The following is a 23,102-nucleotide window of genomic DNA, read 5'->3' on the forward strand; positions in this document are numbered from 1 at the left end:
TCCTTATCTGCCCCCCCCCCCAAAAGAAACTAATGTTTTGAAGTATTTTAAAAACTAAAGTGTCAATTATTTAAAATTTCTGGGCACGAGGGACAGGGGCCAGAGAGGGGATAGGAAAGCTGATGACTGAGCCTGGATCTTCCCATCTTGACTAAACTGGCTATCAACAGAGCCTCCAAAATTTACCTGTCTCCCCTACCTCAGCACATGCCATCACACCCAGCTTGTTTCTGTGTTTGCTTTTTGTTGTTTGTTTTAACATGGTGCTGAGGGCTCAAACTCAGGCCTTTACTTCACCCACTGAGCCATATTCTTTAGTATTTGTTTGTTGGTTTAATAATTTCAAACTTCTATTAAAATTCTTAGAACTCTAGAGGGCTCCCATTCTCAAACTGTTATTTCACAACACTTTGAAACTCCTTTTAACACTATTGAGATCACATTTAAAACTAATTTAATGACTTATTTAAAGACCATTTAAAACTAATTAAACAACTAGTTTCCCCCTTCCCCCTTCCCCCTGCCCCCAGTGTGCATCCATCATATGCCAGGCATGAAGTTTGCCTTTTGTTTATACTGTCTCACAACCTTTCCACAGTCACCATTCCAGGAGGATATTGTTACCTTGGATGGCAGGTAACAGTGTCGATGTCTGGACAAGGCTTGATTGGCTAAGCAGAGGCGTCCTTTCAATCCAGAGCCAAGCCCAGAACCTCAGCTCATCTCAGTACAACTAACACTGTTCTCAAGTCCAGAGAATTAGCACATGGCAAGCATCTCCATCAATTCCGAACTTCTCTTTGTTCCAGGCCCCCTCTACTTATTGAATGCTGAGCAAATTGCAGAGGAGATAGGGAATATGTGGAGGACGACCTACAAGTTGACCAAGACCTTGATCGATGTGCCTGCGCCCAAGCGCTTAGCAGAGAATGTCAAGTTGAAGATTGAGAAATTCAAGCAACACATACCCATCCTCAACATCGCCTGCAACCCCGGGATGAAGGATCGGCACTGGCAACAGGTTCTTGTCTTGTCGCTCTCGGTGTAGTCCAACTTGTCCCATGCTGGGATCCCTGGGAAAGCAGGAAAAGAGAATCTACTTGAGGCCAAGGAGATTGTACTGGGCATGCTGGCCTTCAGGAAGGGAATGGGTGGATAGTGAGATAAACTTCCCATCTCATGACCAATTTGATGCTTTTTGCCGGGCACCCACTACTGGGGTGTAAATATCATAGACAGTGGTTACAGTCACCATGGAGAATCGTTGATTGATTCCTCCTCACACAAAAGGAATTACCTTGAGAATGAGTCCAGCGGATCCCTGTGCAGGCTGCCTTCGGCAGAGTTTCCTGATTGAGCAGGCTAGGTTCAGAAAGAGTTTGGCACACTGAATGCATTAATAACATATTCCTAGAATCCCAGTATTTGAGAAGCTCAAATAGGCTACATAGTAGATTCCAGGTTAACCTGGGCTACAGAGTAAGGCCTTGTCTCAAATAAAAACAAAAAACAAAACAAAAAACAAAAAACAAAACAAAAAAAAAAACACAAAGAAGTTGCACTCTTTAAGCCTATAAATTAGAATAATAAATATTACCCCTAAAAATAGTTAGGATTTTTATAAGCAATGAAGTGTGAGGGTGACAAGTATGGTGTGAACACAACCCCAAAAAGGAAGGCTTGATGTGTTTCTAAAGTGATTGTCACATTCAAGTGGCCTTGAAATCTGCTCCACTGGGGTGTTGCTATGTGGAGTGGCAATGTGGCCAACTTGAGACAGGCAGATTCTCCTCTCAGAAATATGCAGAAGACTGAGGTTCTGGTCCCTGGAAGGAGCCAATCTCTCCACACACAATATGTTGCGTGGACCCCTAAGCCTGTGGAAGAGAGCATGCTGATCTCTATTGGAAGACAGCAGTCTTGCTACATGAGTTCAGGGTCTGTCTACAGGGAGGAGCTGTCTTTAATATCACAGTAAAGCAGGAGACTTAGGACCCTAGCAAGGATTGGGATGCTGTGCAAGAAGGCAGGTGAGAGGTCATTACATGGGCCACTCCCCTAAAGGAAATCTGCAAAGGGCATCTGGCTCTACAAATGCTCATTGAGCTTCTAACCCCATGGACGTGGATGGCCTAGACCTTTGGCCTATGTAGGAAACTAAGAATGCTGGGTGGACAGGTGTCCTCTTAGAGTGCCAGATTTCTCCTTGCATGGCACTATTCAAAATGTCTTCATTAATGTGGAAAGAACATCCCTTAGAGCCAAGGCTGCAACTCAGTCATAGAGTGCTTGCCTAGCAGGTAGGAGCCTCTAAGTTGGAACCCCAGCAAGTCAATGATGTCAACTATTATTAAAACTTAAAACCACTCCAGAGGTCTCCATTCCTTCTCTCCCTTGTGTTCTCTGTTCCCCTGCTGTCCTTGAGTAAGCACTAACCCAACCACCCCTAGGCACTCTCCACTCAGGTATAGGCCCCAGACACATTATGTTGCACACTTTATTTGAATTCTCCCATTTCATTCTTTTTTTTTTTTTTTTTTTGGTTTTTTGGTTTTCGAGACAGGGTTTCTCTGGAACTCCCTTTGTAGACCAGGCTGACCTCGAACTCAGAAATCCACCTGCCTCTGCCTCTCGAGTGCTGGGATTAAAGGCGTGTGCCACCACGCCTGGCCTCCCATTTCATTCTTAACAACCCTTTGAAATATTAAGTAATTTTTCATGTAGCTAGTTAGTGGACCAGAAGTGAATTGGAATAATGGTCTGTTTGGCTTAAGTCAATCGATGACATGAGGGTTGGACACCCCTAGAAATGAGGAGGAAAACAGTAACTAAAACTAATAGTGGCCCCAAGCAGGAAGGGATGAGTCTCTAAAGTGGATACCCAATAGGCTGAGCAGGTAAGAAAGGACATGTGACACCAGATACACTGTGGATTGTCTCTACTCAGTCCCAAGCCTGGCAAAACCACCATCTTCCTAATACCTCACTCAGGAGACCTATTTACATAGATTCTGATTCTGGCAAAAGGCTCCAAAACCTAAGCCACCTGCTATCTCTCAAGGCCTGAGGACAGATCTTCTTGGGTCCCAGAACAGCTGGGGTGTGGCTTCTGGCCATTTGAACTTTCACAGCAAAAACTACTACCTGTGCTTGAGTTATAGACTTTAAATATCAACAAGGTTTTTCTGATTTCATTTAAAACAAGACGGGACAAGGAAACACATCACATTAACGGGTAGCCAGTGTTATGGACCAAAACTGGCCCGAAAGCTCAGAGGTGCTGTCCCTAAGAATAGGACCAGCTGCACATCATACTGATGCTTCTAGTAGCCACACTACAAGATTGCAACTTTTTCTTTTCTTTTTTTGCAGTAGTGAAGTTTGAGACTAGTAACTTACACATGCTAGGCAAGTTCTCTTCCACTAAGTCACATCCCCAATCCATACTTTATATATTAAGTAAAGGGAAATGAATTAAATTAAAAATAAATTAAATTATAAATTTTAGATATATGCTACCTAAGCTAGTATATGCTATCATTTATGAATCCACCAACTTGGAAATCAGTAGTATGAAATGTTTGGTTCTACATTCAAAGCACAGTTCAATTCAGATGAGCCACGTTTGAGATTCTCAGAGGCCATAAGGGACTGATGTCTACATAGACAGTATACTTCAAGGATCTTAAAATTACAGAAACAAATGTCTTGCCAATATTTATAATTATTTAAATAAAAAAGAATTCAGAAATCCTGCCAATCTCCAAGTCCTCACTGTGGGCCAGTTACTATGCTAAATGCTTTATGTAACTGTAATTTGTCCCATAGATAGTCGGAGTGTTGCTGTATCTTAGTGTATAAGAGAATAAATGGGGCCAACAAGATGAATGAGCAAGTAAAGGAACTTGCCACTAAGCCTGATAGCCTAAGTTTGAGCCCCAGGAACCACATGTCAGAAGAAGAAAGCCAAGTCCTACAAATCATCCTATGACCTCCACATGTGATCACAATATCCAAGTGTGTGTGATATACAAAAACAGACAGACACACAGACACAGACACATAGACACACACACACACACACACATTAAATAAACATTTTCAATAAGAGAAAGGTCAGGGCTACCAGGAATACTCATGCAGATTGTGTTCTATAAAATTCTGTCAAATGTTACCTTTGTCCAGAGCTGTTCAAAGCACAACACAAACAATTTTACATAAGAATCCTCTAGAAGACATTAGAGTTTTGTGGAAAACATTGATTAGAGTCAGAGTTGGATCCAAATCCCAATTCTGCTATTTATTAAGTGGATGGTCTTAGACAAGATCTTCCTTCCAGTTCAGATCGCTTGGATGTAAATTGAGGTAACACATCACTTGCTATCTGTGGTGCTGTAAGACCAAAATAAGTGCTTGAAGCCCTTGAAACAATATTATTCAAAATGAGCCCCCAATAAATTCTCATTATTTTTAGTCTATTACCATACTGATCCTCCAGGGGTCCCCAGAACCCAGATTGGAAGCCAATTGAGTTCTCTGGTTTAATCAGGCTTTTCCTCCATAAATACTTACTGGTGTCTACCAAATGTCAGGTGCCAAGGACACCGGGTAAGAGAGAATGTGACATGGGGCTCACACTCCTCTCTGCGCTGGCATTTTCTAATGCTCTGGCAGCCTAATAGAGACAAAATTCAGCTCAGATCTTTCTTAGGAGTATTTTTACTGAAGAGGTAAGCCAGAAGAAGTATCACACCAGCCAGATGGGGATCCTGACACCAGCCAGATGGGGATCCTGACAAATAGCCTCCCATCCCCCATCCCCAACCCTCCCATCTACCCCCCCCCCCCGCATACACCTGGAGAGGACAGGGAGAGCTTTTCTTATTCTGTTGTGTCTTGAGAGTCCTGGGATTAAATCTAGGCACTATGGTTTACTGTGCCATGACTAACCTTTTGCTTTAATTTTGAGTCAAGATCCCTCTAAACCATCCAAGTTGGTCTTGAACTCACTCTATAGCCTAGGCTAGAAACATTGATTCTCCTTTCTCAGACTCCTGAGTAGCTGAGATCACAACCCCAGTGTAGGGAGAGCTTTCAAAGGGGAATCCTCCTCAGCTCAGAGCACTGGAGAGCATGTCTGACAGATGATTCCCCCTTACTCAGCAAACATTCACTGAGCTTGGATCACAGGCTGAGCTTTCCATAGCCCCTGAAGTACAGCTGAGACCCTGTTCCAGACTTCGGGTGCTGGGTGCTCGTGGCTCTATAGGAAGACAAACTCTGAAGAAGGCAGAAAGAGTGAGGCTCTGCAACAGCCTCTGGGACGCCCCAGACCTACAATGTCAGACCCACTAGTTCCATGTGACCATTTAACTGAATGTGAGCTGGTTACAATGAATTGAACACAAACATTTCAGTCCTTCAAACACCAGCCCCAGTTTTAGTATTCAACAGCCTCCCGGGTTGTTAGTGGTACCACACTGGACAGGACAGATGACAAAGCGTCCCATTCTCATAGCCATCCTATTGGACAGCACTATGTCACATAGCTACCTCTTGTTTCCTCTCCTTTCTTTGCAGATCAGTGACATTGTTGGCTATGAGATAAAGCCCACAGAGACCACGTGCCTCGCAAACATGCTGGAATATGGATTCGGCAAATTTGTTGATAAGTAAGGGTTTACCCCTCCCTTCCAGATGGGTTTTGGTTCAGGGGTCACTGTGATTTCTTGATTCAAGGTGAATTAACCATTAATGAACCCCACTTGGGCTGACTTAGTTAAGTAGCTAGCTCTTTTTCTGTTGTAGTGGGGACTAGAAAAAGAGTCAGGGATTTTATTTCAAAGGAAAACTAAAAATGAACTGTGATCCTGAAACTCTGCCCAGCTCTTAGTACTTGGAGCAGAAATCACTGAGCCTTTATGGGCCTCAGTTTCCACAAACAGCAAACAAGAAGTGATTCTCCAACTGCTAAAATCAAGGAAACACACCATGATGAATGCTCTCTGTTTTCTCCCTCCCCAAGTGCCCTGGAACTCGAGTGTGAGAATTTGTGTTATCGGAATGGCTATTTTTATTTCCACTAGAGTCTGTGAAGAGGAGGGGCCATATGTATTTTTGGGAGTGTGAGGAAAGAGATGTGTGATGGGTGTGCATGTGTGTGTGTGTGTGTGTGTGTGTTTTCAAATGAAGGCCAGATATCAACCTGGGGTGTCATTCCTTAGGAGTCAAGTAGGCTAGGCTTTCTGGCCAGTCAGCCTCAGGGATCTTCCAGTCTCTGCTTCCTCAGTGCTTGGACTTTAAGAGTACCATCATAACTCACTACAAGTTTTTTGTTTTTGTTTTTTAACCTGGATGTTGTGGATTATTATAACTTAGGTCCTTATGCTTGTATGGCATGTACTTTTCTATTGAGTCATCTCACAGCCCCTCAAATGCTATTTTTAAAAACAGTGATGTTCAGAATTTTATTTGCTTTCTACATTTGCTTTAAAGCAATAGATGGAGAGACTTTACGCTACCTCAACTTAAGTCTGTTAGACAACTTGGATACCTAGGAAGATGCTCATGGTCCTCAGGGTGTGGCACCCAGGGCTGCTGCAACTGCATTCTGGGAGAATCCACTTAGAAAATTGTGTTCCCAGGCCACACTCTACCTGTTGCTCAAATTATAAGGACAGGCCTGGCTAGTTTGTTTTGTTTTGTTTTTCAATCCTTTGGGCTAGTAGTGCTCTTCAAGGCAGGAGCCAAGCCAAATGCCACTACTGAACTAGTCTAGGTTCAATGTATTGGAACTTGAAAATACAGGCTGGATTTTTAAAAGCTTATCAAGAAAAAAAAAAGAATGTAAGTAGCTGATAATTTTGGCTTATTTTGTTTTGTTCTATTTTGAGAGAGTCTCAGTCTATACCTGTGAGTGGCGTTGAACTTGATGTATAGATCAGGGTGATCTTGAACTCATAGAGATCTGCCTTTCTCTGCTTTCCAAATGCTAGGATTACAAGTGTATACCACCACATCCAGACAACTGGCAATTTTAAATATTCATTACTCAAAATGATAATATTTTGAATGGAATAAGTTATTGTCAATGATCTTGCCTCTTGCTTTTCTTCTAATATGGCTAACAAACCTTAAAAGTGCATACGTGATTCACATTAAATTCTAATGAGCAGTGGGGATGAAGTTGGGAAGTCTTGCTATTGGTAGATAAGAAGCCACAGGTGGAGCTGATCATCCTTCTCTATATAAAAGAGCAGCCTCCCATGACAAAGACGTATCTTATGTGGAGGCAGAAAAGGTGTGACCCCTATCCTAACCTACCAGAAGTGTCATATTCAACATGCCATAACAGGGTAGGTTAACAAAGGAAACACACATGTATTTAACCAAAGCTACATGTTGTGGGAACATGACCCACATGTTCTGAAATGACCCAGATTCCCAAAGAAAATTCAGGTTTATGCTTAGATTACATAAAAATGAGTGGCTCTATAGAGATATGTTTGAACAAAGGGATCTTGAACTAATGGAAACAGACTAGGAAAGGGAAAGCCTTCATGGTCTGACTTCCCAAATTCTCCATACCTTCTCAGTGTGTAGTATTAATTCCTTCATCCTAGATAACGGGACAGGAACCATCTGAAAGAGTGTACTGAACTGCTATTAGATCAGTAAATTTCTTTATGGTCACCTCCCATGCAGGGTAGTAGAGAAAGGTGCCTGGAGGAGGAAGAATTTGAATGTCTATGACTTGTTTGGGGAGAGGAAGCTGGGAAGTGGGAGGAGCTTAGAGAGAGCCTTAATTTCTGAATCTTCTTCTGGTACCTTCCCATCTCCATTCATTTAATGTCCTTGGCATGGCAAAGCACCATGCTTTGGGCTACTGCTTTCTGAGCCTCACTGTCAGTCAGCCTGTGCTAATTTGTTAGAGCTATTATTACAAAGCACCACAGGCTGGGTGGCTTAAGCAACAGAAATGTATTTTCATAATTTTTTGAGTCTTATAGTCCAAAACCATGGGCTAGTCTCCTCTGGGGCCTCTCTTTTGGTGGATAGGCAGGATCTTGTTCTTATATCTTCACATGGTCTTCTATTTCTATGTGACTATCATAACCTCTTCTTACCAGAACACCAAGCCAATGCTGGATTAGGCTCATCCCTAAAGGCCTCATTTTAATACAATTACCTCATTAAACACCCTTCAACTATAGTTACATTTTTGAGTGATTGGGAATTAGACATGAATTTTGGAAAAACATACTCAACTTATAGCAACCCCCAAAGACAATGGTACTCAGAGCAAGAAACACTTTGGAAGTAGTTGAAACATTTTGGTGAAATTAAAGCTTTGGCACTCTCTTAAGACTAAGCTGAGATCCTTCCTAGGTGTTTCCCCTGCCACCTTCTGTTGCTAGTGCTGTTGATGTCTTCTCTCCTCAGGCTGGAGCCCATTGGGGCAGCTGCCAGCAAGGAGTATTCTCTGGAGAAAAACTTGGAGAAGATGAAGGCAGACTGGGTCAACATGTGCTTCAGTTTCGTGAAGTACAGGGACACGGTGAGTCCCTCCAGGGGGAACTCCCTAAAAGCAGTCCCGTGTGTTATGCCATAGATTCAGACATGATTCACTCGGCATTGCAACAGATGTCGTGAAAGAATAACCCTCCACATCTGGATTGCCTCTGCCTGCCTATCCCGTACCCATCATCCTTGCTCTCATGCTCCACTGAAGCTATGCATCTTGAAATCAAAAGGTCCTTTGACCTAGTGCAAAGAAATAGAGCAAGTCTCCTAAAACAACCTGTCTCAAGAGGAACACGGGAGTGTGTAACTACACACATATATAAAAACACATACACCCCACCTCAGGTCCTTCAGAAGCATATCTGAAGGTGACAACAGCATACTCTACTTACTAGATGCTAAATACAAGAATTCCTTTGGGTTCTCTTTAAACTGATTCATGGACACTAGAATGGAGCCTGAGGTTCTCCAGGTCTAGCAAATGCCCAGACACACCAGTTTGAACTACTAAGGGTGTGGATTTCCTTATTTTTTACAGTGTTTATTGATAGATAGCATATGAGTTTGTAACCCCAAAGTCTAGTTTGCTCTTGTGACAAAGTGTAGGGTAGATATGGAGACTGGTGCTCAGTAAATTTTGGAGGGTGCAAGTAGATAGTCACTGCAGCCCATTGTCCCTTAACCCAGTGTCTCAAATGATAGCTGTGCAGCAGAATCATTTGGGAGGATTAAAAAAAAAATCAATTGATTTTTCCCCTGCTCTTCTACCCTTTGAGTGCCTGAGCATCTGCACTCGCCCTTCTGGTCTGCTTTTCCATAGTACTGGAGACTGAGGTCAGGACCTTATTCATGTTAGGAAAGTTCTCTAACACTTAGCCACATTTCTAGTACTCCATTTTTCAAATATTCAGAGTAGAACCAAAACCCTGGAAATCTGAGCACTTCCTTTCCCTCTGAGCCATACACCATCCTCCTGTGACTTGACTTCTTTCTTCCTTTGATTTTGATGGTCTTGGTTTAACCCTTGGATAAGAACCATCCATGAGACAATCTGAGGCAAGAGAATGGGAGGCAAATGAGTTCATTACTGGGTATCTCCCAACAAGGCCAGGTCTCATGGGTTCCATAAACTTGGAGCTGTGAGCTGTGTGTTCTTATTGGATCAGACACTGCTCTAGAGATTGCTGGGATGTGCTGAAGAATTCAGCTACAGGCCTATGGACAGGCCCACTATCCCTGATCCATCTCCTCTAAGTTTATGACAGAAGTAGCCATCAATAAGGAGCAATAGCAAAATGACTGTAATGATGCCAGGCTATGAGAATAGCTTGTCTATGTAGACACACTTAGAAAAGACAGAATATATTCCAAGCCATATTTAGTCCATATCTACATTTACATCATCCATATCTGCATCTACATCTGTGTCTGCAGGCTTAAAGGAAGTGAACTCAGAGCAACAATGACCGGGTTTGCTGTGTATTAGCTGTGTAATGACTATTAGCAGTGTATCTGCCACAAACACTCGGGGGGGTGGGGGGGAATGCCTTCCACAGGAGCTGGATCTGGAGACACAGTGCCCTTATGTGCTAGCAAAATGGAACTCACCAAATGTATAAAACAGACATTTCCATGTCCATCTACTTTTATTATGGGACCTTTACACACAACAAAACAAGCAAACAATGCTTTGCTTATGAAGGAATTACACGTAAATAACTTAGTAAGTGTGTCCTGTCTGTTAGCAGACATTTAAAAAGAACCCATGAGTTGAAATAGAAAATATTTTTAAAAATTTATTTAAAAAAAAAAAAAACCTACAAAAGCCTCTGTGAATCAGCTGTGCAATGCAGGAGTCCAGGCCTTATCCATTGAATTAGAAGCTGATGCTCCCTGAAAGAACCAGGAAGGCAAGAGCCCAGAGAGGCAGAAACGCAGGGAAGAGGACAAAGGCTCCCCCAGCCCCAACAGACTCTAGGTACAGCTCTGGGTTAAGTTGATTTCTGCTTAAGGACTTAAGGAGTCAAGACAATAATTTTTGTTTCTTTTGTTTTTATTTTATTTTGTTTTGTTTATTAAGGCAGGATCTTACAAAGTATCCCAGCCTGGTGTCAAACTCACTGTGCCTTTAGCATCAGCCTTCAGAGTCCTAGGATAGCAGGCATGCCCCATTGCTCCTGCCCCACTGACAATAAGTATTTTTAATAACCAATGTGAGGCAGGTGTACACTTGTGCTTCCAAGACTGAAGCAGGAATTACTATATTGAGATCCTGTCTTTAAATAAATAAATAAATATTTTCTGGTAAGACAATCTCACATGAGACATAGATACCTGTCTCCCTGGAGTGGGGGCTCTATACTGTAAGGGTTTCTGGAACCTTCTAGAATCAGCATGGATAATGGGATGGGAGAAGCAAGCAGGTCTCATGGTTTTGACTTTGAGGGGCATCTTTATTTGCAGGATACCAGCATCTTGTGTGCAGTTGATGACATTCAATTAATACTCGATGATCATGTGATAAAGACCCAGACTATGTGTGGTTCCGTGTTCATCAAGCCAATAGAAGCAGAGTGTCGGGTAAGAAAATAGCCACTGCATCCTTTAGGTCTCAGTTCCTAAAGAGGAGTGGGTCTAATTCAATGAAAATATAAACTTCCCTTTCCATGAATGGATGGATGCAAGACTGAGGGCAATAATGATGTAATCAGGCTCATGACCTGCCAAGCCTCTGCAGCAGTCTTCTGAAAGAGTAGACGAGGCTTGAACGTGCCAAACTGAAAGATACTTTCCAAGTATCTTAGAGTATCTAGATCTAGTGGTTTAGAATATGGGCCACATGGTGGTAGGAATTTAGCCTCCATTGTTTTGTAGAAGCAGAATAGGTCAGAGTAGGGAGTAATGTCTTAGGGGTAGAGCACAAAAGAAAATGAGAAACTGGCATAGGCCTCTTGGGTCCAGACCTCTGGGTTTGTATTCTTGTTCTGCCTGTACTGTCAGTTGTGTGAACTTAGGAGGCTATTTGAACTATTGTGTTTACAGTAAATATGGGGCTTGTTAATAACTTCATTTTATTGTGTGATATGTGTGAAGAGAGAGAGAAAGAGAGAGGGAGAAGAGAAGAGAGGAGAGGAGGTGGAGAGGGGAGGGAGAGAGGGGGATAGGGGAGAGAGGGGGAGAGGGGAGAGAGGGGGAGAGGGGGGAGAGGGGAGAGAGGGGGAGAGGGGGGAGAAGAGAGAGGGGGGAGAGGAGGAGAGGGGGGAGAGGGGAGAGAGGGGGAGAGGGGGGAGAAGAGAGAGGGGGGAGAAGAGAGAGGGGGGAGAGGGGGGAGAGAAGAGGGGGAAGAGGAGACAGAGGGGGGAGAGGAGAGAGAAGAGAGGAGAGAGAAGAGAAAAGAGAGGGGAAGGAGGGGGAGAGAGAGGGGGGGGGAGAGAGAGGTGTGGAACTTACAGGACAGTTTTGGGCACCAACAGTCTTACTGTTGCTTTTGGTTTTGAGACAAAAGGTTGGCCTGATTGGCCAGTGAACCCCAGATATCTGCTTGTCTCCATCTCTTCAGCACTGGGATTCCAAGCATATGCCACCACACCCAGTTTTCTGTTTTAGTTTTAGTTTTGTTTTTAAACCTGGGTTCTGTCATAGATGTAAGAACTTTATTAATATTGCTATCTCTCCAACCCACATAGATTTGTTAGTATCTCATAAGGTGGTTCACCTGGCCATCACGTATCAAAAAAATAAGCTCTATTATTGTTATCTGTCTAACTAAAATGTGAGCCTACAAGGTAAAAGACTCTTTGTTTCATTATATCCATGTTTCCTGTACACTCCAGTGTTTGTTAAACGAGTGAGTGATTGAATGCATGCATCCATCCACCTGCAAGCTCTTTCACTGGGGAATGCTGAAGACTGGCAGGTTACTGATTCAGATGTGGGATGCTAAATTCACAGAAATGGGAAGAAAAGCTAGTTCGGGTACAAGAAAATTTGGATGCCTGGTTAAAATGCCAAGTAACTTGGTTGTACCTGGAACCGATCTTCAGCTCTGAAGATATCATAGCCCAGATGCCAGAAGAGGGCAAGAAATTTACCCTTGTGGATACTTACTGGAAATCACTCATGGCCCAGGCGGTGAGTTCTATTTCTTGTGTCTCACCAACGGGCTGTTAGCATGCACTAGCAGATACATTGTATCTCCATCCCTTGAAAGCAAGTAAATTGGATTTTTTATTTGATATTTTATATCATTGTTTTAATTTATTAAAGCTTCAAATATGGAAATATGGGATATGGAAAGGAGAACAGTTTTGAAATTTTACCTCCCTGGAGAAAGCTCTTAGCAGCTTGCATTGTTTGCTCATTAGAAGACTTTGTTACAGTGCAATGCAGTAACTTTTTTATAGGTTGGGAATTCTTTTAGATTTCAAATAGTGATCTATATTGATGCTTGGTTATTTTAATGGGTTTTTGGTACCAATGATGACTCAGATGTGATCTTAGAAGTCAGAAAATACCTGAGAAGAACATGATTTTCACTTTCTTACAACTCAGTGTCATGAGGAGCATGGGCTCAAATAAACACAAGGTGTGGTATATGTTAACAGTGTGTAAACTATAAGGAGCAATGTGGTTGCCTGGGAGTGCCAAGGAGACTTCCAGAGCAGGTGATGTTAGAACCAAGTCTTGAAGGATACTTTTCACCATGTGTAAGGTGTCTCTCCCCTTTATCTTTTCCCTTTAATTGCATAGTACATGATCAGAGAATTTATCTCAAAGGAGTGTATCTGCATGGCTTACCTGTGGTCTGGATTATAGGGGTAAGGTATGGGGAAGGGGTTATATGGCCCAGCCAGTGGAGCAGACTTCATGTTAGTTTACTTTCTTTGGTTGCAAGTTATAGAAACCCATTAAGTTTAGGCTGAGCAAGACTATTGGATAGACTGCAAGGACAGAAGAGCCTCCAGCTCCCCCACCCCCCAAGGACCAATAAAGAGCCAAGAATACCCTCCAGCACCCACAAGCACTCTTTTTATACACTTGCCTGCTCTCCTCTTTCCATGCCCACTTGGGGCTTTCCCTGTAGAGTGGTCTGCTCTGCCACAGAATAGCTTGGCAAGAAGTAATCCTTACATTGCCCCAAAGCTCCTTGATCAAGGGTTCCTCACAGGCCAAAACAGAATATCATGGTCTGTATTTTAGACCCCCAAAATGTTCAGATGAAATTTATTCACTTAGTTGATGTTGCCCAACCTCTACCCAGACAACCATGATTGAAGGAATGGAAGCATGCTCAGTGAGCAGTCACCCCTGTGGGACTAGAACATTGAGCAGTGGATGATAGTGTCAGCAGTATCACCAGTTGGTAGGTTGGTCATGAAATCATTACCATGACCAATCTCAGAACTTTGAGTATACATAATGATTTTCGTGTGTCTGTGTGTGTAATCTAGGTAAATGATACAAGGGTAATGGTGGCAGCTGACCAGCCAAGAATGACTGAGAAACTTCAGGAAGCCAATGTTCTATTGGAAGACATCCAGCGGGGGCTAAACGACTACCTGGAGAAGAAGAGGCTCTTTTTCCCCAGGTATCTAAGATTGCTCTTTCATTTGAACCAACCCTTTGAGCTCATATGTAGGTGGAGTTACATTTTTCATGTTAGATCTGGATTCTAATTCATTCCTGCTTCCCTGTTCCCTAGAGTTGGCATCTAGGAATTAACATGCCTCAGTAGCCATCGCCTAGAGGGAAGCTAAATGGACTCTGCATGGGTTACATCTTTATTTAGCCAATTTCTATCGATTAATGAGGCACAGTAATCATAATTAAGACCTAGAGAAAAAGAGATCTCCCTTGGGATCCAAGCTTTTCTACTTACTCATTTAAAGACCTTCAGCAACTTTGGGTTCTCCAGTCTGAAGCTGAGATATAATAATACTAATAGCTCCTAGTTCTTAGGTTTTCTGTGCAGATCAGTGGGCTCCATGTAAAATAGAAATGTTTGAGAAACATCAGCTAATTTTTTGAACATTAACATTTATAGATCCTGGTACAGTAATTTTATAAATATTTGGCTGTATTTTCCCTCAAATGTTAATGATCTACATAATAGTCAATGTGGGTTTAGAGGGCTACTGCTGAGTGATCACTCCTAAACATCTGTCTATGTCAAGTTCAACTTAATTTGGATGTAAGGTTTCATGCCTAAAATCTCATACTTGGGAGATGGAGGCAGGACAGCCAAGAGTTCAAGGGCATTCTCAGCTACAAAGGTGAAGGCCAACTAAGGCTACATGAGACTTTTTCTCAAAAGACAACATCATAAAATTATAGTGTAGCTTTATATGGAGCCAAAGTTAGTTTTCTACTTTCCACAAAAAAAAAAAAAAAATGTATAGGATTTAATAGTTATGGTGGTGATGGTTTTGTTTGTCTTGTGGGAGAAATTCCTTTGGTATCTGTTCAACACAGTATTCTCTGATAGATTTTTTTTTCTCAATGAGCCAAATATTCTGTATTTGTTCTGTCTTATAAGGTGCCATTAGCCACACATAGCCATTGAACGTTATTTTTATTTTTATTTTTGTTTTATGTGCATGGGTGTTTTGTCTGCATATATATATATATATGTACCACTTACATGCCTGGTGCCCAAGGAGGCCAGAAGAGGGTGTCGGATCCTGGTACAATTGTGTGCTTCCACATGGATGCTGGAAATTGAATGCAGGTTCTTTGGGAGAACAGCCAGTGCCATTAACTGCTGAGCCATCTCTCTAGACTACCACATTTTAAAGAGTCTCAGAAAGCAAAGTATTAATTTATTTAATACTATTTATAACATAAATAACCACTTGTGGCAATGGCTTCTGCATTGGACAACCTGAACAAGGGAGCTGTAACTTGGAAGTACAATACTGAGACAAGATTAAACTCTGGAAGTCTGAGGTTTGGGCTTTCATCAATATTTTTTAAGATTTGATTGTATTTATATGTGTATATCTGTCATATTTAGGAGCATGCACATGAGTGCACATTTCCACACTGGCCAGAAGAGGGCACTAGATCCTTTAGAGGTGGAGTTACAGGCAAGTCTGCTACAAGAGTACATGCTTAACCACTGAGCTGCCTCTTCAGCCCCCTGGCCTTTAATTCTAGCATTTTGCTGCCATTCCTAGTAAGAACACGGATAGTCAATACTAATACAGCGTTTGCACCTTGTGCCAGGACAGCACGATGAGTGCTTTATACTCAGGTAATCTTTAGAATCCTGTAACATTGAGATCATCACTACTTGACTTTATAAGTGAGAAAACAAAGATCTCCCCTAGAGAGAGATAAAACTGATCGATGACCAAACTGCAGTTCAAACCTAAGAAGTCTGCATGTGATAGTCAATTATTTAATCTCTTTGAGCTACTTTTCTACCTAAGTTAAATACGCATAACCACACAAATATCTCAAGGGCCTTTGCATTTTTGTAGACTAAAATCAAACATTCTTACTGAATACTTTGATCCATTGGTGACAGTCACATAAATTAATGTTACCTGAAAAATACAGAATGCTAAATGATTATTACTCTGTCTTTGGGCCTTCCATATAATAGAGGTAACACAAACAAATAGAAATCACCCATTTGAATATTACTTAGGAATGGTAGGAACTAGCATCTTATTTTAGGTACTGATTATTTAGTCAGCCAAAAACTCTCCATAATTTCTCAATTCTGCCAATAGTGAATCAGTTTGTTGTGCTATGTAACAAACACTCCAAAACTTAGAAGCATACAACAGCAATCTATTTAGCTCACAATTGCATGGTATATTGGCACATTGGGCTGTACCTAACTGAATGGTTCTACTGTCTGAAGCTTACTCAACGTAACTACAATCAACTGGCAGTTGATCCTAATCATTTGCTGGGTGGTTGGATTCCTGTTGGTAGGGCCCTGGGAAGGTTAGTTAAGCTTGTTCACATGGTTGCTGGGTTCCTAAGAGCAGAAAGAGTGTCAGTGACAAGGTTTCCTTGTGCCTAAGGCGTGGAACTTGCACATGCCAATGTTCAATAGATTCTGCTAGCCAAAACAAGACACAGAAGCAGCCTAGAGTCAAGAGATGTCAAAATCAGTTGTTCCCCTTAACTTGGGGTTGACTCTATGGTCTTGAGCAAACACTGTGGACAATTTGTAATCCATGTATTAAGACCATAATCCCGTGGGCCCCTTCTTTATAGAATTTTCAGTCTTGGGTTCACAAAAAAAGAGGTTTATGCCTTGAACATTTTTGATTTTGTGTCTTTTGAGACTGAGCAATCAGGGAAGTGGCTACCACCTCAACTTAAAGACAGAAGAGGCCTCTGCCTGCACATAGGTTCATTACAAACACTCTATTTTTCTCCACAGTACTGGATTACATAAGGGCATTTTCATGCAAGTATATAATCTACTTCACACGTGTCTTGATTTCTACTTTTATTTTCTGGCATATCTAGAGAAGAAGACCAATTTCTCTCCTCTCATCCAGAGCTTCTTAACACTGCATGGGATTTAACACATTACAGATTTCCCCAGACCTTGCCAGAGAGCAGATATATGGGACTCTCTAGGTGTTGAGACCTTGGCATTGAAGTTCATAGGAGCTCCTCAGGCAATCCTGAAATATATAAGCATTGCTGAGAACCAAGCGATCATTCCAGTCCCAATAGCACTGAGCTCTTACATACCCACCCTCAACCTTTCTCTCCCTCTCTGAGTTAAAATGATCTTCCCCTTTTGTGCATCAGGATGATGGAGGAGAGGAGCTAAGCCTAGAAAGACCTTGAGTGATCACATGGTGAGATACACTGGCCAGAAGCATCCCCTTGTTGGAAATTCGAGCCCGGGGAAGAGTGCCCTGTGACCATATGCTCTTTGCTTTGAAATAGGTTCTTCTTCCTGTCAAATGATGAGCTCCTGGAGATTTTGTCAGAGACAAAGGACCCACTCCGAGTACAGCCACACTTGAAGAAGTGCTTCGAAGGAATTGCCAAGCTGGAGTTTACAAACAATCTGGAAATCAAGGGCATGATCAGCTCAGAAAAAGAAACTGTTCCATTCATACAGACAATCTACCCAGTGAAAGCCAAGGTAATAATCTCCCTGTATGGTTTCTCCACAGCGGAGCAAACTGGAGGGAGGGGTTCCCTGGGTCAAGCTTTTGGGCTCTAGTTTGGGGTGTGGAACATTTGAGTTTTGTAACCTAATAACTAAGTCATTTTGAAAAGTTACTCCATCTTTCTGGGCCTCAGTTACCCATTTCTAAGATGAGGATTATACTGGAGGCCATGGGACAACTAAAACTCGTCGGGAGGGCTGGCACAAAGTTGATTCGGTAGCAGAAATCATATTGCAGGTGACCTGGTGACACTTTCAAAACCCAGGTAAACAATGACTCGGTCAAACAACAGAATCAATGAGAAATAGCCCATCACCTTACCTAGCTTTTCATATGTACATGCTTTGAGGGTGGGGCAGGGTGGTAGTGTTCTCACTATTTATATAGCCCAAGCTAGCCTCGAGTTTGAGATTCTCTTGCTTCAGCTTCCTGGGTGCTGAGGTTACAGTGGATGTCATGACTCTAAGCCATAAACCCTTCCCATGGAACAGAGTAGCACTTAAGAACGTGTACTGCTCATGCAGATGACCCAAGTTCAGTCCCTAGAACCCCTGTTGATCAACTTAAACCTGCCTCTTTCTCCATTCCCAAGGATGCCATGCCTCTGGTCTCCACAAGATCCTGCACTTACATGTACATACCTATGCACGGACACACATGCAAACATGGAAGGTTTAAAATATATCAGTTAAAAGGAGAAGTTTATTTTATTAATTGGAATAGGGATTTCATTTGCCTCCTAAAAAGCTGTTGGTTTGAGGAGATGCCATGAAGGAAATGTGAGTTAAATGTTTCTAGAGGAGACACATACTTCCTAGACAGCTGTAAGGAAGCATAAAGCAATCAGCGAAAGAACACTGGCTTGAAGACCAAGCAATCCCTTTATCCTGTGCCAGCCTTTTCCAGAGAGAAATTTGGGCTCCTCTTACAGTCCCTGCCTAGCTTTGATTAACAGTTGCTGCCTCTCACTGTTTGTACTTCCCCACAGGGCATGGTGGAGAAGTGGCTGCAGCAGGTGGAGCAGGTGATGCTGGCCAGCATGCGGCAAGTTATTGAAAATGGGATTGAAGCTTATGTCCAGGTAAAAAGGAATTAACAGACTGTGCCAAGGCACTGGGGCTAGAAAAGAAGCTTTGGGGAAATACATTGGATGAGTCCACTCAACTGGACCTTTTGCCTACTGCTGAAACCGACCTCTCTGAGCCTCTGGTCCTTTTATCTGGAAATCTTGGAGCAGTGAACAGTTTTCTGATGACGTTTGCTGGTAGACACAGGTGATAGAAGAGAAAAGTTAGCTGGAGCCTTTTTGATTATTGGAGTGAATGGGGGTGCATTTACTTCTTGTCCCATGGAGCAGATGGCTCAAGGTCGATTTAGCGCCCCTTTCAGGTACAGATTCACTTGGATCTCCAGTGACTGGAACTCTAAGAGCCCAAGAACTTTACTGGAACAAGCATGGTACAAAGGCGAAGAGAAAAATAACCTGTGTGACAAATCTTTAGCAGAGAGCCCCCAGCCAGGCTCATCTTGGCAGTGTCTGAGTTTTCTCCCCTCTTTAAGTGTGTGTCTTATTTCCAGGCCCTACCCAATTGTAAGGCCCCTTCTGCCAAACAGACATGTTCAACTAATGCCTTACCCAAAGGTTCTCAGACCAACCCTGTTGTCCCCCATGGTAGGTTTCAAATTATACATGAATTCCATTTTCTATGTCAAATTCTGAATTATAGAGCAAGAGCTACCAGTGTGGAGTTAACAATCAGGCATCTGTAATTTTTCTATAAAACCAAGTGAACTCTTCCACCTGCAGGCCACACTCTTGCTTTAGTATCTAATGCTACTCTTGCAGTACAAAGGCAGCGTAGACAATATATAAATGAGAAGCATCGTTGTGTTCAAATTCTGTTCTGATAGGGCTATTTACATCTTAAGCAGACTTGATCCACAAGATCTCATGGAGCCCAAGCAGGCTTCAAACTCACTATGCAGCCAAGGACATCCTTGAACTTCTAATCCTCCTACTTTCAACTCCCAAGTGCTCAGATTACAGGCTTGCTCCACCATGTCTAGTATTTGTGATAATGGGACTGCACCCTAATCTTTAGTTTTAGAACAGAAGTTAGGGGAAGAGGACTTGGCTAAGAAAATCATGACACAGCAACACAATATTATAGTCATTAAAAAGGGAGGTGTGAGTACTGTCTGTATATGACCATATATAAAATATTTAATTATATATATATGTGTATATATATGATCAGTCTTGAAACTATGATATCATGCAGAGTTGGAATTGTTTTGTTTTGTTTTGTTTTTTCACAAATTTGAAGGGCAAAGACATAAATCAGTAATCCCAAGCATGGCAGTTTGGTGGCACACACCTTTAATCCCAGTATTCTGGAAACAAAGGCCAGTTTGGTCTACAGAGTAACTTTGAGGATAACAGAAGATGATTCTGGTTTTACTGTCTGGATGAAGCGTGTGTGTGGTGGGAAGGGTGCTACTTGTAGAAAGTCAGTTTAAACCACACATAAAGAACTGATTCTATGGTAATCCCCATTGCTCTTTCCCAGGTCCCTCGTAATGCCTGGGTCTTGGAGTGGCCAGGCCAGGTAGTTATCTGTGTGTCCTCCATCTTTTGGACCAGAGAAGTGTCTGAAGCCCTAGTTGAAGACACCCTTACAGTAAGTGAGCACACCTTAAAGCTAGCAGAGGGGAACCAACATGAACTAGGATAGAGTAACCATTTGGGTCATTTAGAATAGGGACCACAGATACCAGAGTTCACATGGAGACAGTGAAGTGGGAAATCTGGATCTCCTGGGAGCCTACAGCACTAACCTCATGGTTTTTCCTATGTAGACATTCTGAACTACAAGATGCTGAGTCTTTCTAGCTTTTGATTCCAGGGGCTACCTAACAAACTTTCCAACAGTTCTTCTCCCAGGGCTAGAAGGTCACCGTTTGCCTCTTTTTATGCTACTTCTTCCTTCTCAGTGACTCTCAATCCCAAACAAGTCCATCCCCAGATCTCACTCCTGCTTTCTCTGTGAGACCTGGTGCAATTCCATGACTGCATATCCTCAGATCCAAACATGCATTTCTAGTTGCTGCCAGTGCTTTAAGTTTACTTGTTGGTTATGTGACCATGAGCAATTACCAACCCAAGTGTCAGCCATCTTCTCTGTAAAATGCAAGGGATTATCATATTGCAAACAGATGCTAGTGAATCCATCAGTGCTTAGATGTTAGTCTGTGACCTCAATAAGGAAGATATAACATGCTTGTTCTGTTGAGTTATAGCTCCAAGACTTAATGCAATTCCTAGCACGCATAGGTGCTCAGTAAATATATGCTCAATGAATGAAAAGCAACTCCACTTGTAACCATAGATAATTTCCCATGATTACCTCACCAGACCCCTGATATTTGCCTATGGAATCTTGACTGTGGACCAAAATATATCTTAATTTACTATGATTTGCATAGATAATCAAAATTAAAAGATTGGTACCTAGCAAAAGTTAAAATTTTATGGAAATCAATGTGACTGGAGCCTAACACATGGGTTGCAGGCCTCATTCATAACATAATTCCAAACTTCAGAAATAGACAATGTCTGACTTTTGTAACTGCATGTCTATGTTCCAGTTTGTTTCTTTGACTTGTGGATAGGAAACAGAGAGGAAGTTTTTCATCACACACACACACACACACACACACACACACACACACACACACACACACACCTACATAGTCTTCTACAGGAATCTGGTACTGTAACCATCATAACAAAAATAACCATCTATCTGCCTACCCATTTATGTATCCATGTGTATATATATATATATATATATATATATATATATATACACTTCTTCCTCATGTCTGTCTATCTATTCATTCAGCCTATCCATCATCCATCCACCCACCCACTTACTCACCTACCTATTTTCTATCTGTCTGTCTGTCTGTCTGTCTGTCTTTCTTTCTATATCTATCTACATATATATATATATATATATATATATATATATATATATATATATGTGTGTGTGTGTGTGTGTGTGTGTGTGTGTGTGTGTATCCATCTATCCACCCATCTGTCTATCTGTTTGTCTATCCATCTATCCATCCACTCATACATCTACCCACATAATGTCCATTATTTCAGCTATCTATTCCTCATTCCCTTCACCCATCTGTCCATAATCCATTTATTCATTTAATAAATATTGGTTTGGTATTTGCTTTGTGCTGAGATTGCTACTAGGCAAAAGTAACTAGAGATAAGTAAGATAATCATACTGCCACTGTTTCCATGGATTTATGATCAGTTGACTAAGGGGGTTAAATGAGCACTGGTTGGGCTGGAGAGATGGCTCAGTGGTTAAGAGAACTGACTGCTCTTCCAGAGATCCTGAGTTCAATTCCAAGCAACCACATAGTGGCTCAGAACCATCTATAATAGGACCCAATGCCCTCTTCTGGTGTGTCTGAAGACAGCTACAGTGCACACACATACATAAATTAAATAAGTAAATCCTTAAGAAGAGAGGGCCACTGGCTTAGAGCTGTGATAAAGAAGTAACAGAGATGCAAGAGGTGTAGGAGGAGAGAGGAAATCAGAGAGGGACTAGTATTGGGATGATTTCCCATAAAATCATTGTCTAAAAGGGATCTGAACTATGAGTGACAACTGGTCAAGTAGAAAATACAAGAGATATTGTTCCAGAGAGAGGAATTAGAATGTGCTAAGCTCTAAGGATGAAGAACACAGTAGAGTGTGGCATAGTTTGGTAGTAATGCATTTGCCTGGCATACACAAAGCCCGGGCTCCATCCCCAGTCCTGGAAAGAGGTAGGAAAGGCATGGTGCATTGCAGCAGTCTTTTAAAACATTGCTTTAATATTTCCAATACCATTCCACACAAAAGCAATAGAAATTCAAGTTTTGACAGGTTTATGTGAACAGGAAATCTGTATACATCACCACTGACAGTATTGCATGAAAAATTAACGGATTGATTTTGTCTTCTTTTCCAAGTCCTTCCACTGCCTCAACTTACAGAGTATTATAGATTACAATCCTATCTTGTGCTATGTATAAGTTCCAAATTGAAACTATATAGTTTACACAAAATCCACTAATATAACCCTTCAGTTTAACATTTGGGAACATAATTACTTGGCATATTGATAAAAGGCCTGAAAATATGTTGCAACACCACCATCAGCACTGTCTAAGCCTGAGAATGCTTTGTCTCTTGTATCTGTAAAGGCTGAGTCTGCTTGAATCCATAACTAACCTGACTGACAAGAAGCGAGGAGTCTCAGATCCTTGACATGTTTCCGCAGCCTGGCTTGGAGAACAGCCGTGGGGTGGGGAGGGGAGTTTTGGAGCACTGTGGAGGCATCTCCACAGCATCAG

General features: G+C 42.0%; 1 protein-coding gene across 3 annotated transcripts in view; it reads left to right on the plus strand.

Moving 5' to 3' along the window:
* The window catches only part of Dnah3 (dynein axonemal heavy chain 3), a 164,187-nt gene that overhangs the window by 36,024 nt on the left and 105,061 nt on the right, over positions 1-23,102 (plus strand). For all 3 annotated transcript variants that reach the window (XM_085841357.1, XM_021168736.3, XM_085841358.1), the window contains 9 exons: positions 810-1,021; positions 5,581-5,672; positions 8,443-8,557; positions 10,987-11,103; positions 12,475-12,654; positions 13,974-14,110; positions 17,446-17,647; positions 18,664-18,756; positions 20,246-20,356. In XM_085841357.1, the coding sequence (XP_085697483.1) occupies positions 810-1,021; positions 5,581-5,672; positions 8,443-8,557; positions 10,987-11,103; positions 12,475-12,654; positions 13,974-14,110; positions 17,446-17,647; positions 18,664-18,756; positions 20,246-20,356 (1,259 nt within the window). The remainder of the gene's footprint in view (positions 1-809; positions 1,022-5,580; positions 5,673-8,442; positions 8,558-10,986; positions 11,104-12,474; positions 12,655-13,973; positions 14,111-17,445; positions 17,648-18,663; positions 18,757-20,245; positions 20,357-23,102) is intronic.

The sequence above is a fragment of the Mus caroli genome, unplaced genomic scaffold, assembly GCF_978045245.1.
Source record: "Mus caroli unplaced genomic scaffold, Mus_caroli_1 scaffold_8, whole genome shotgun sequence".
NCBI lineage: Eukaryota > Metazoa > Chordata > Mammalia > Rodentia > Muridae > Mus > Mus caroli.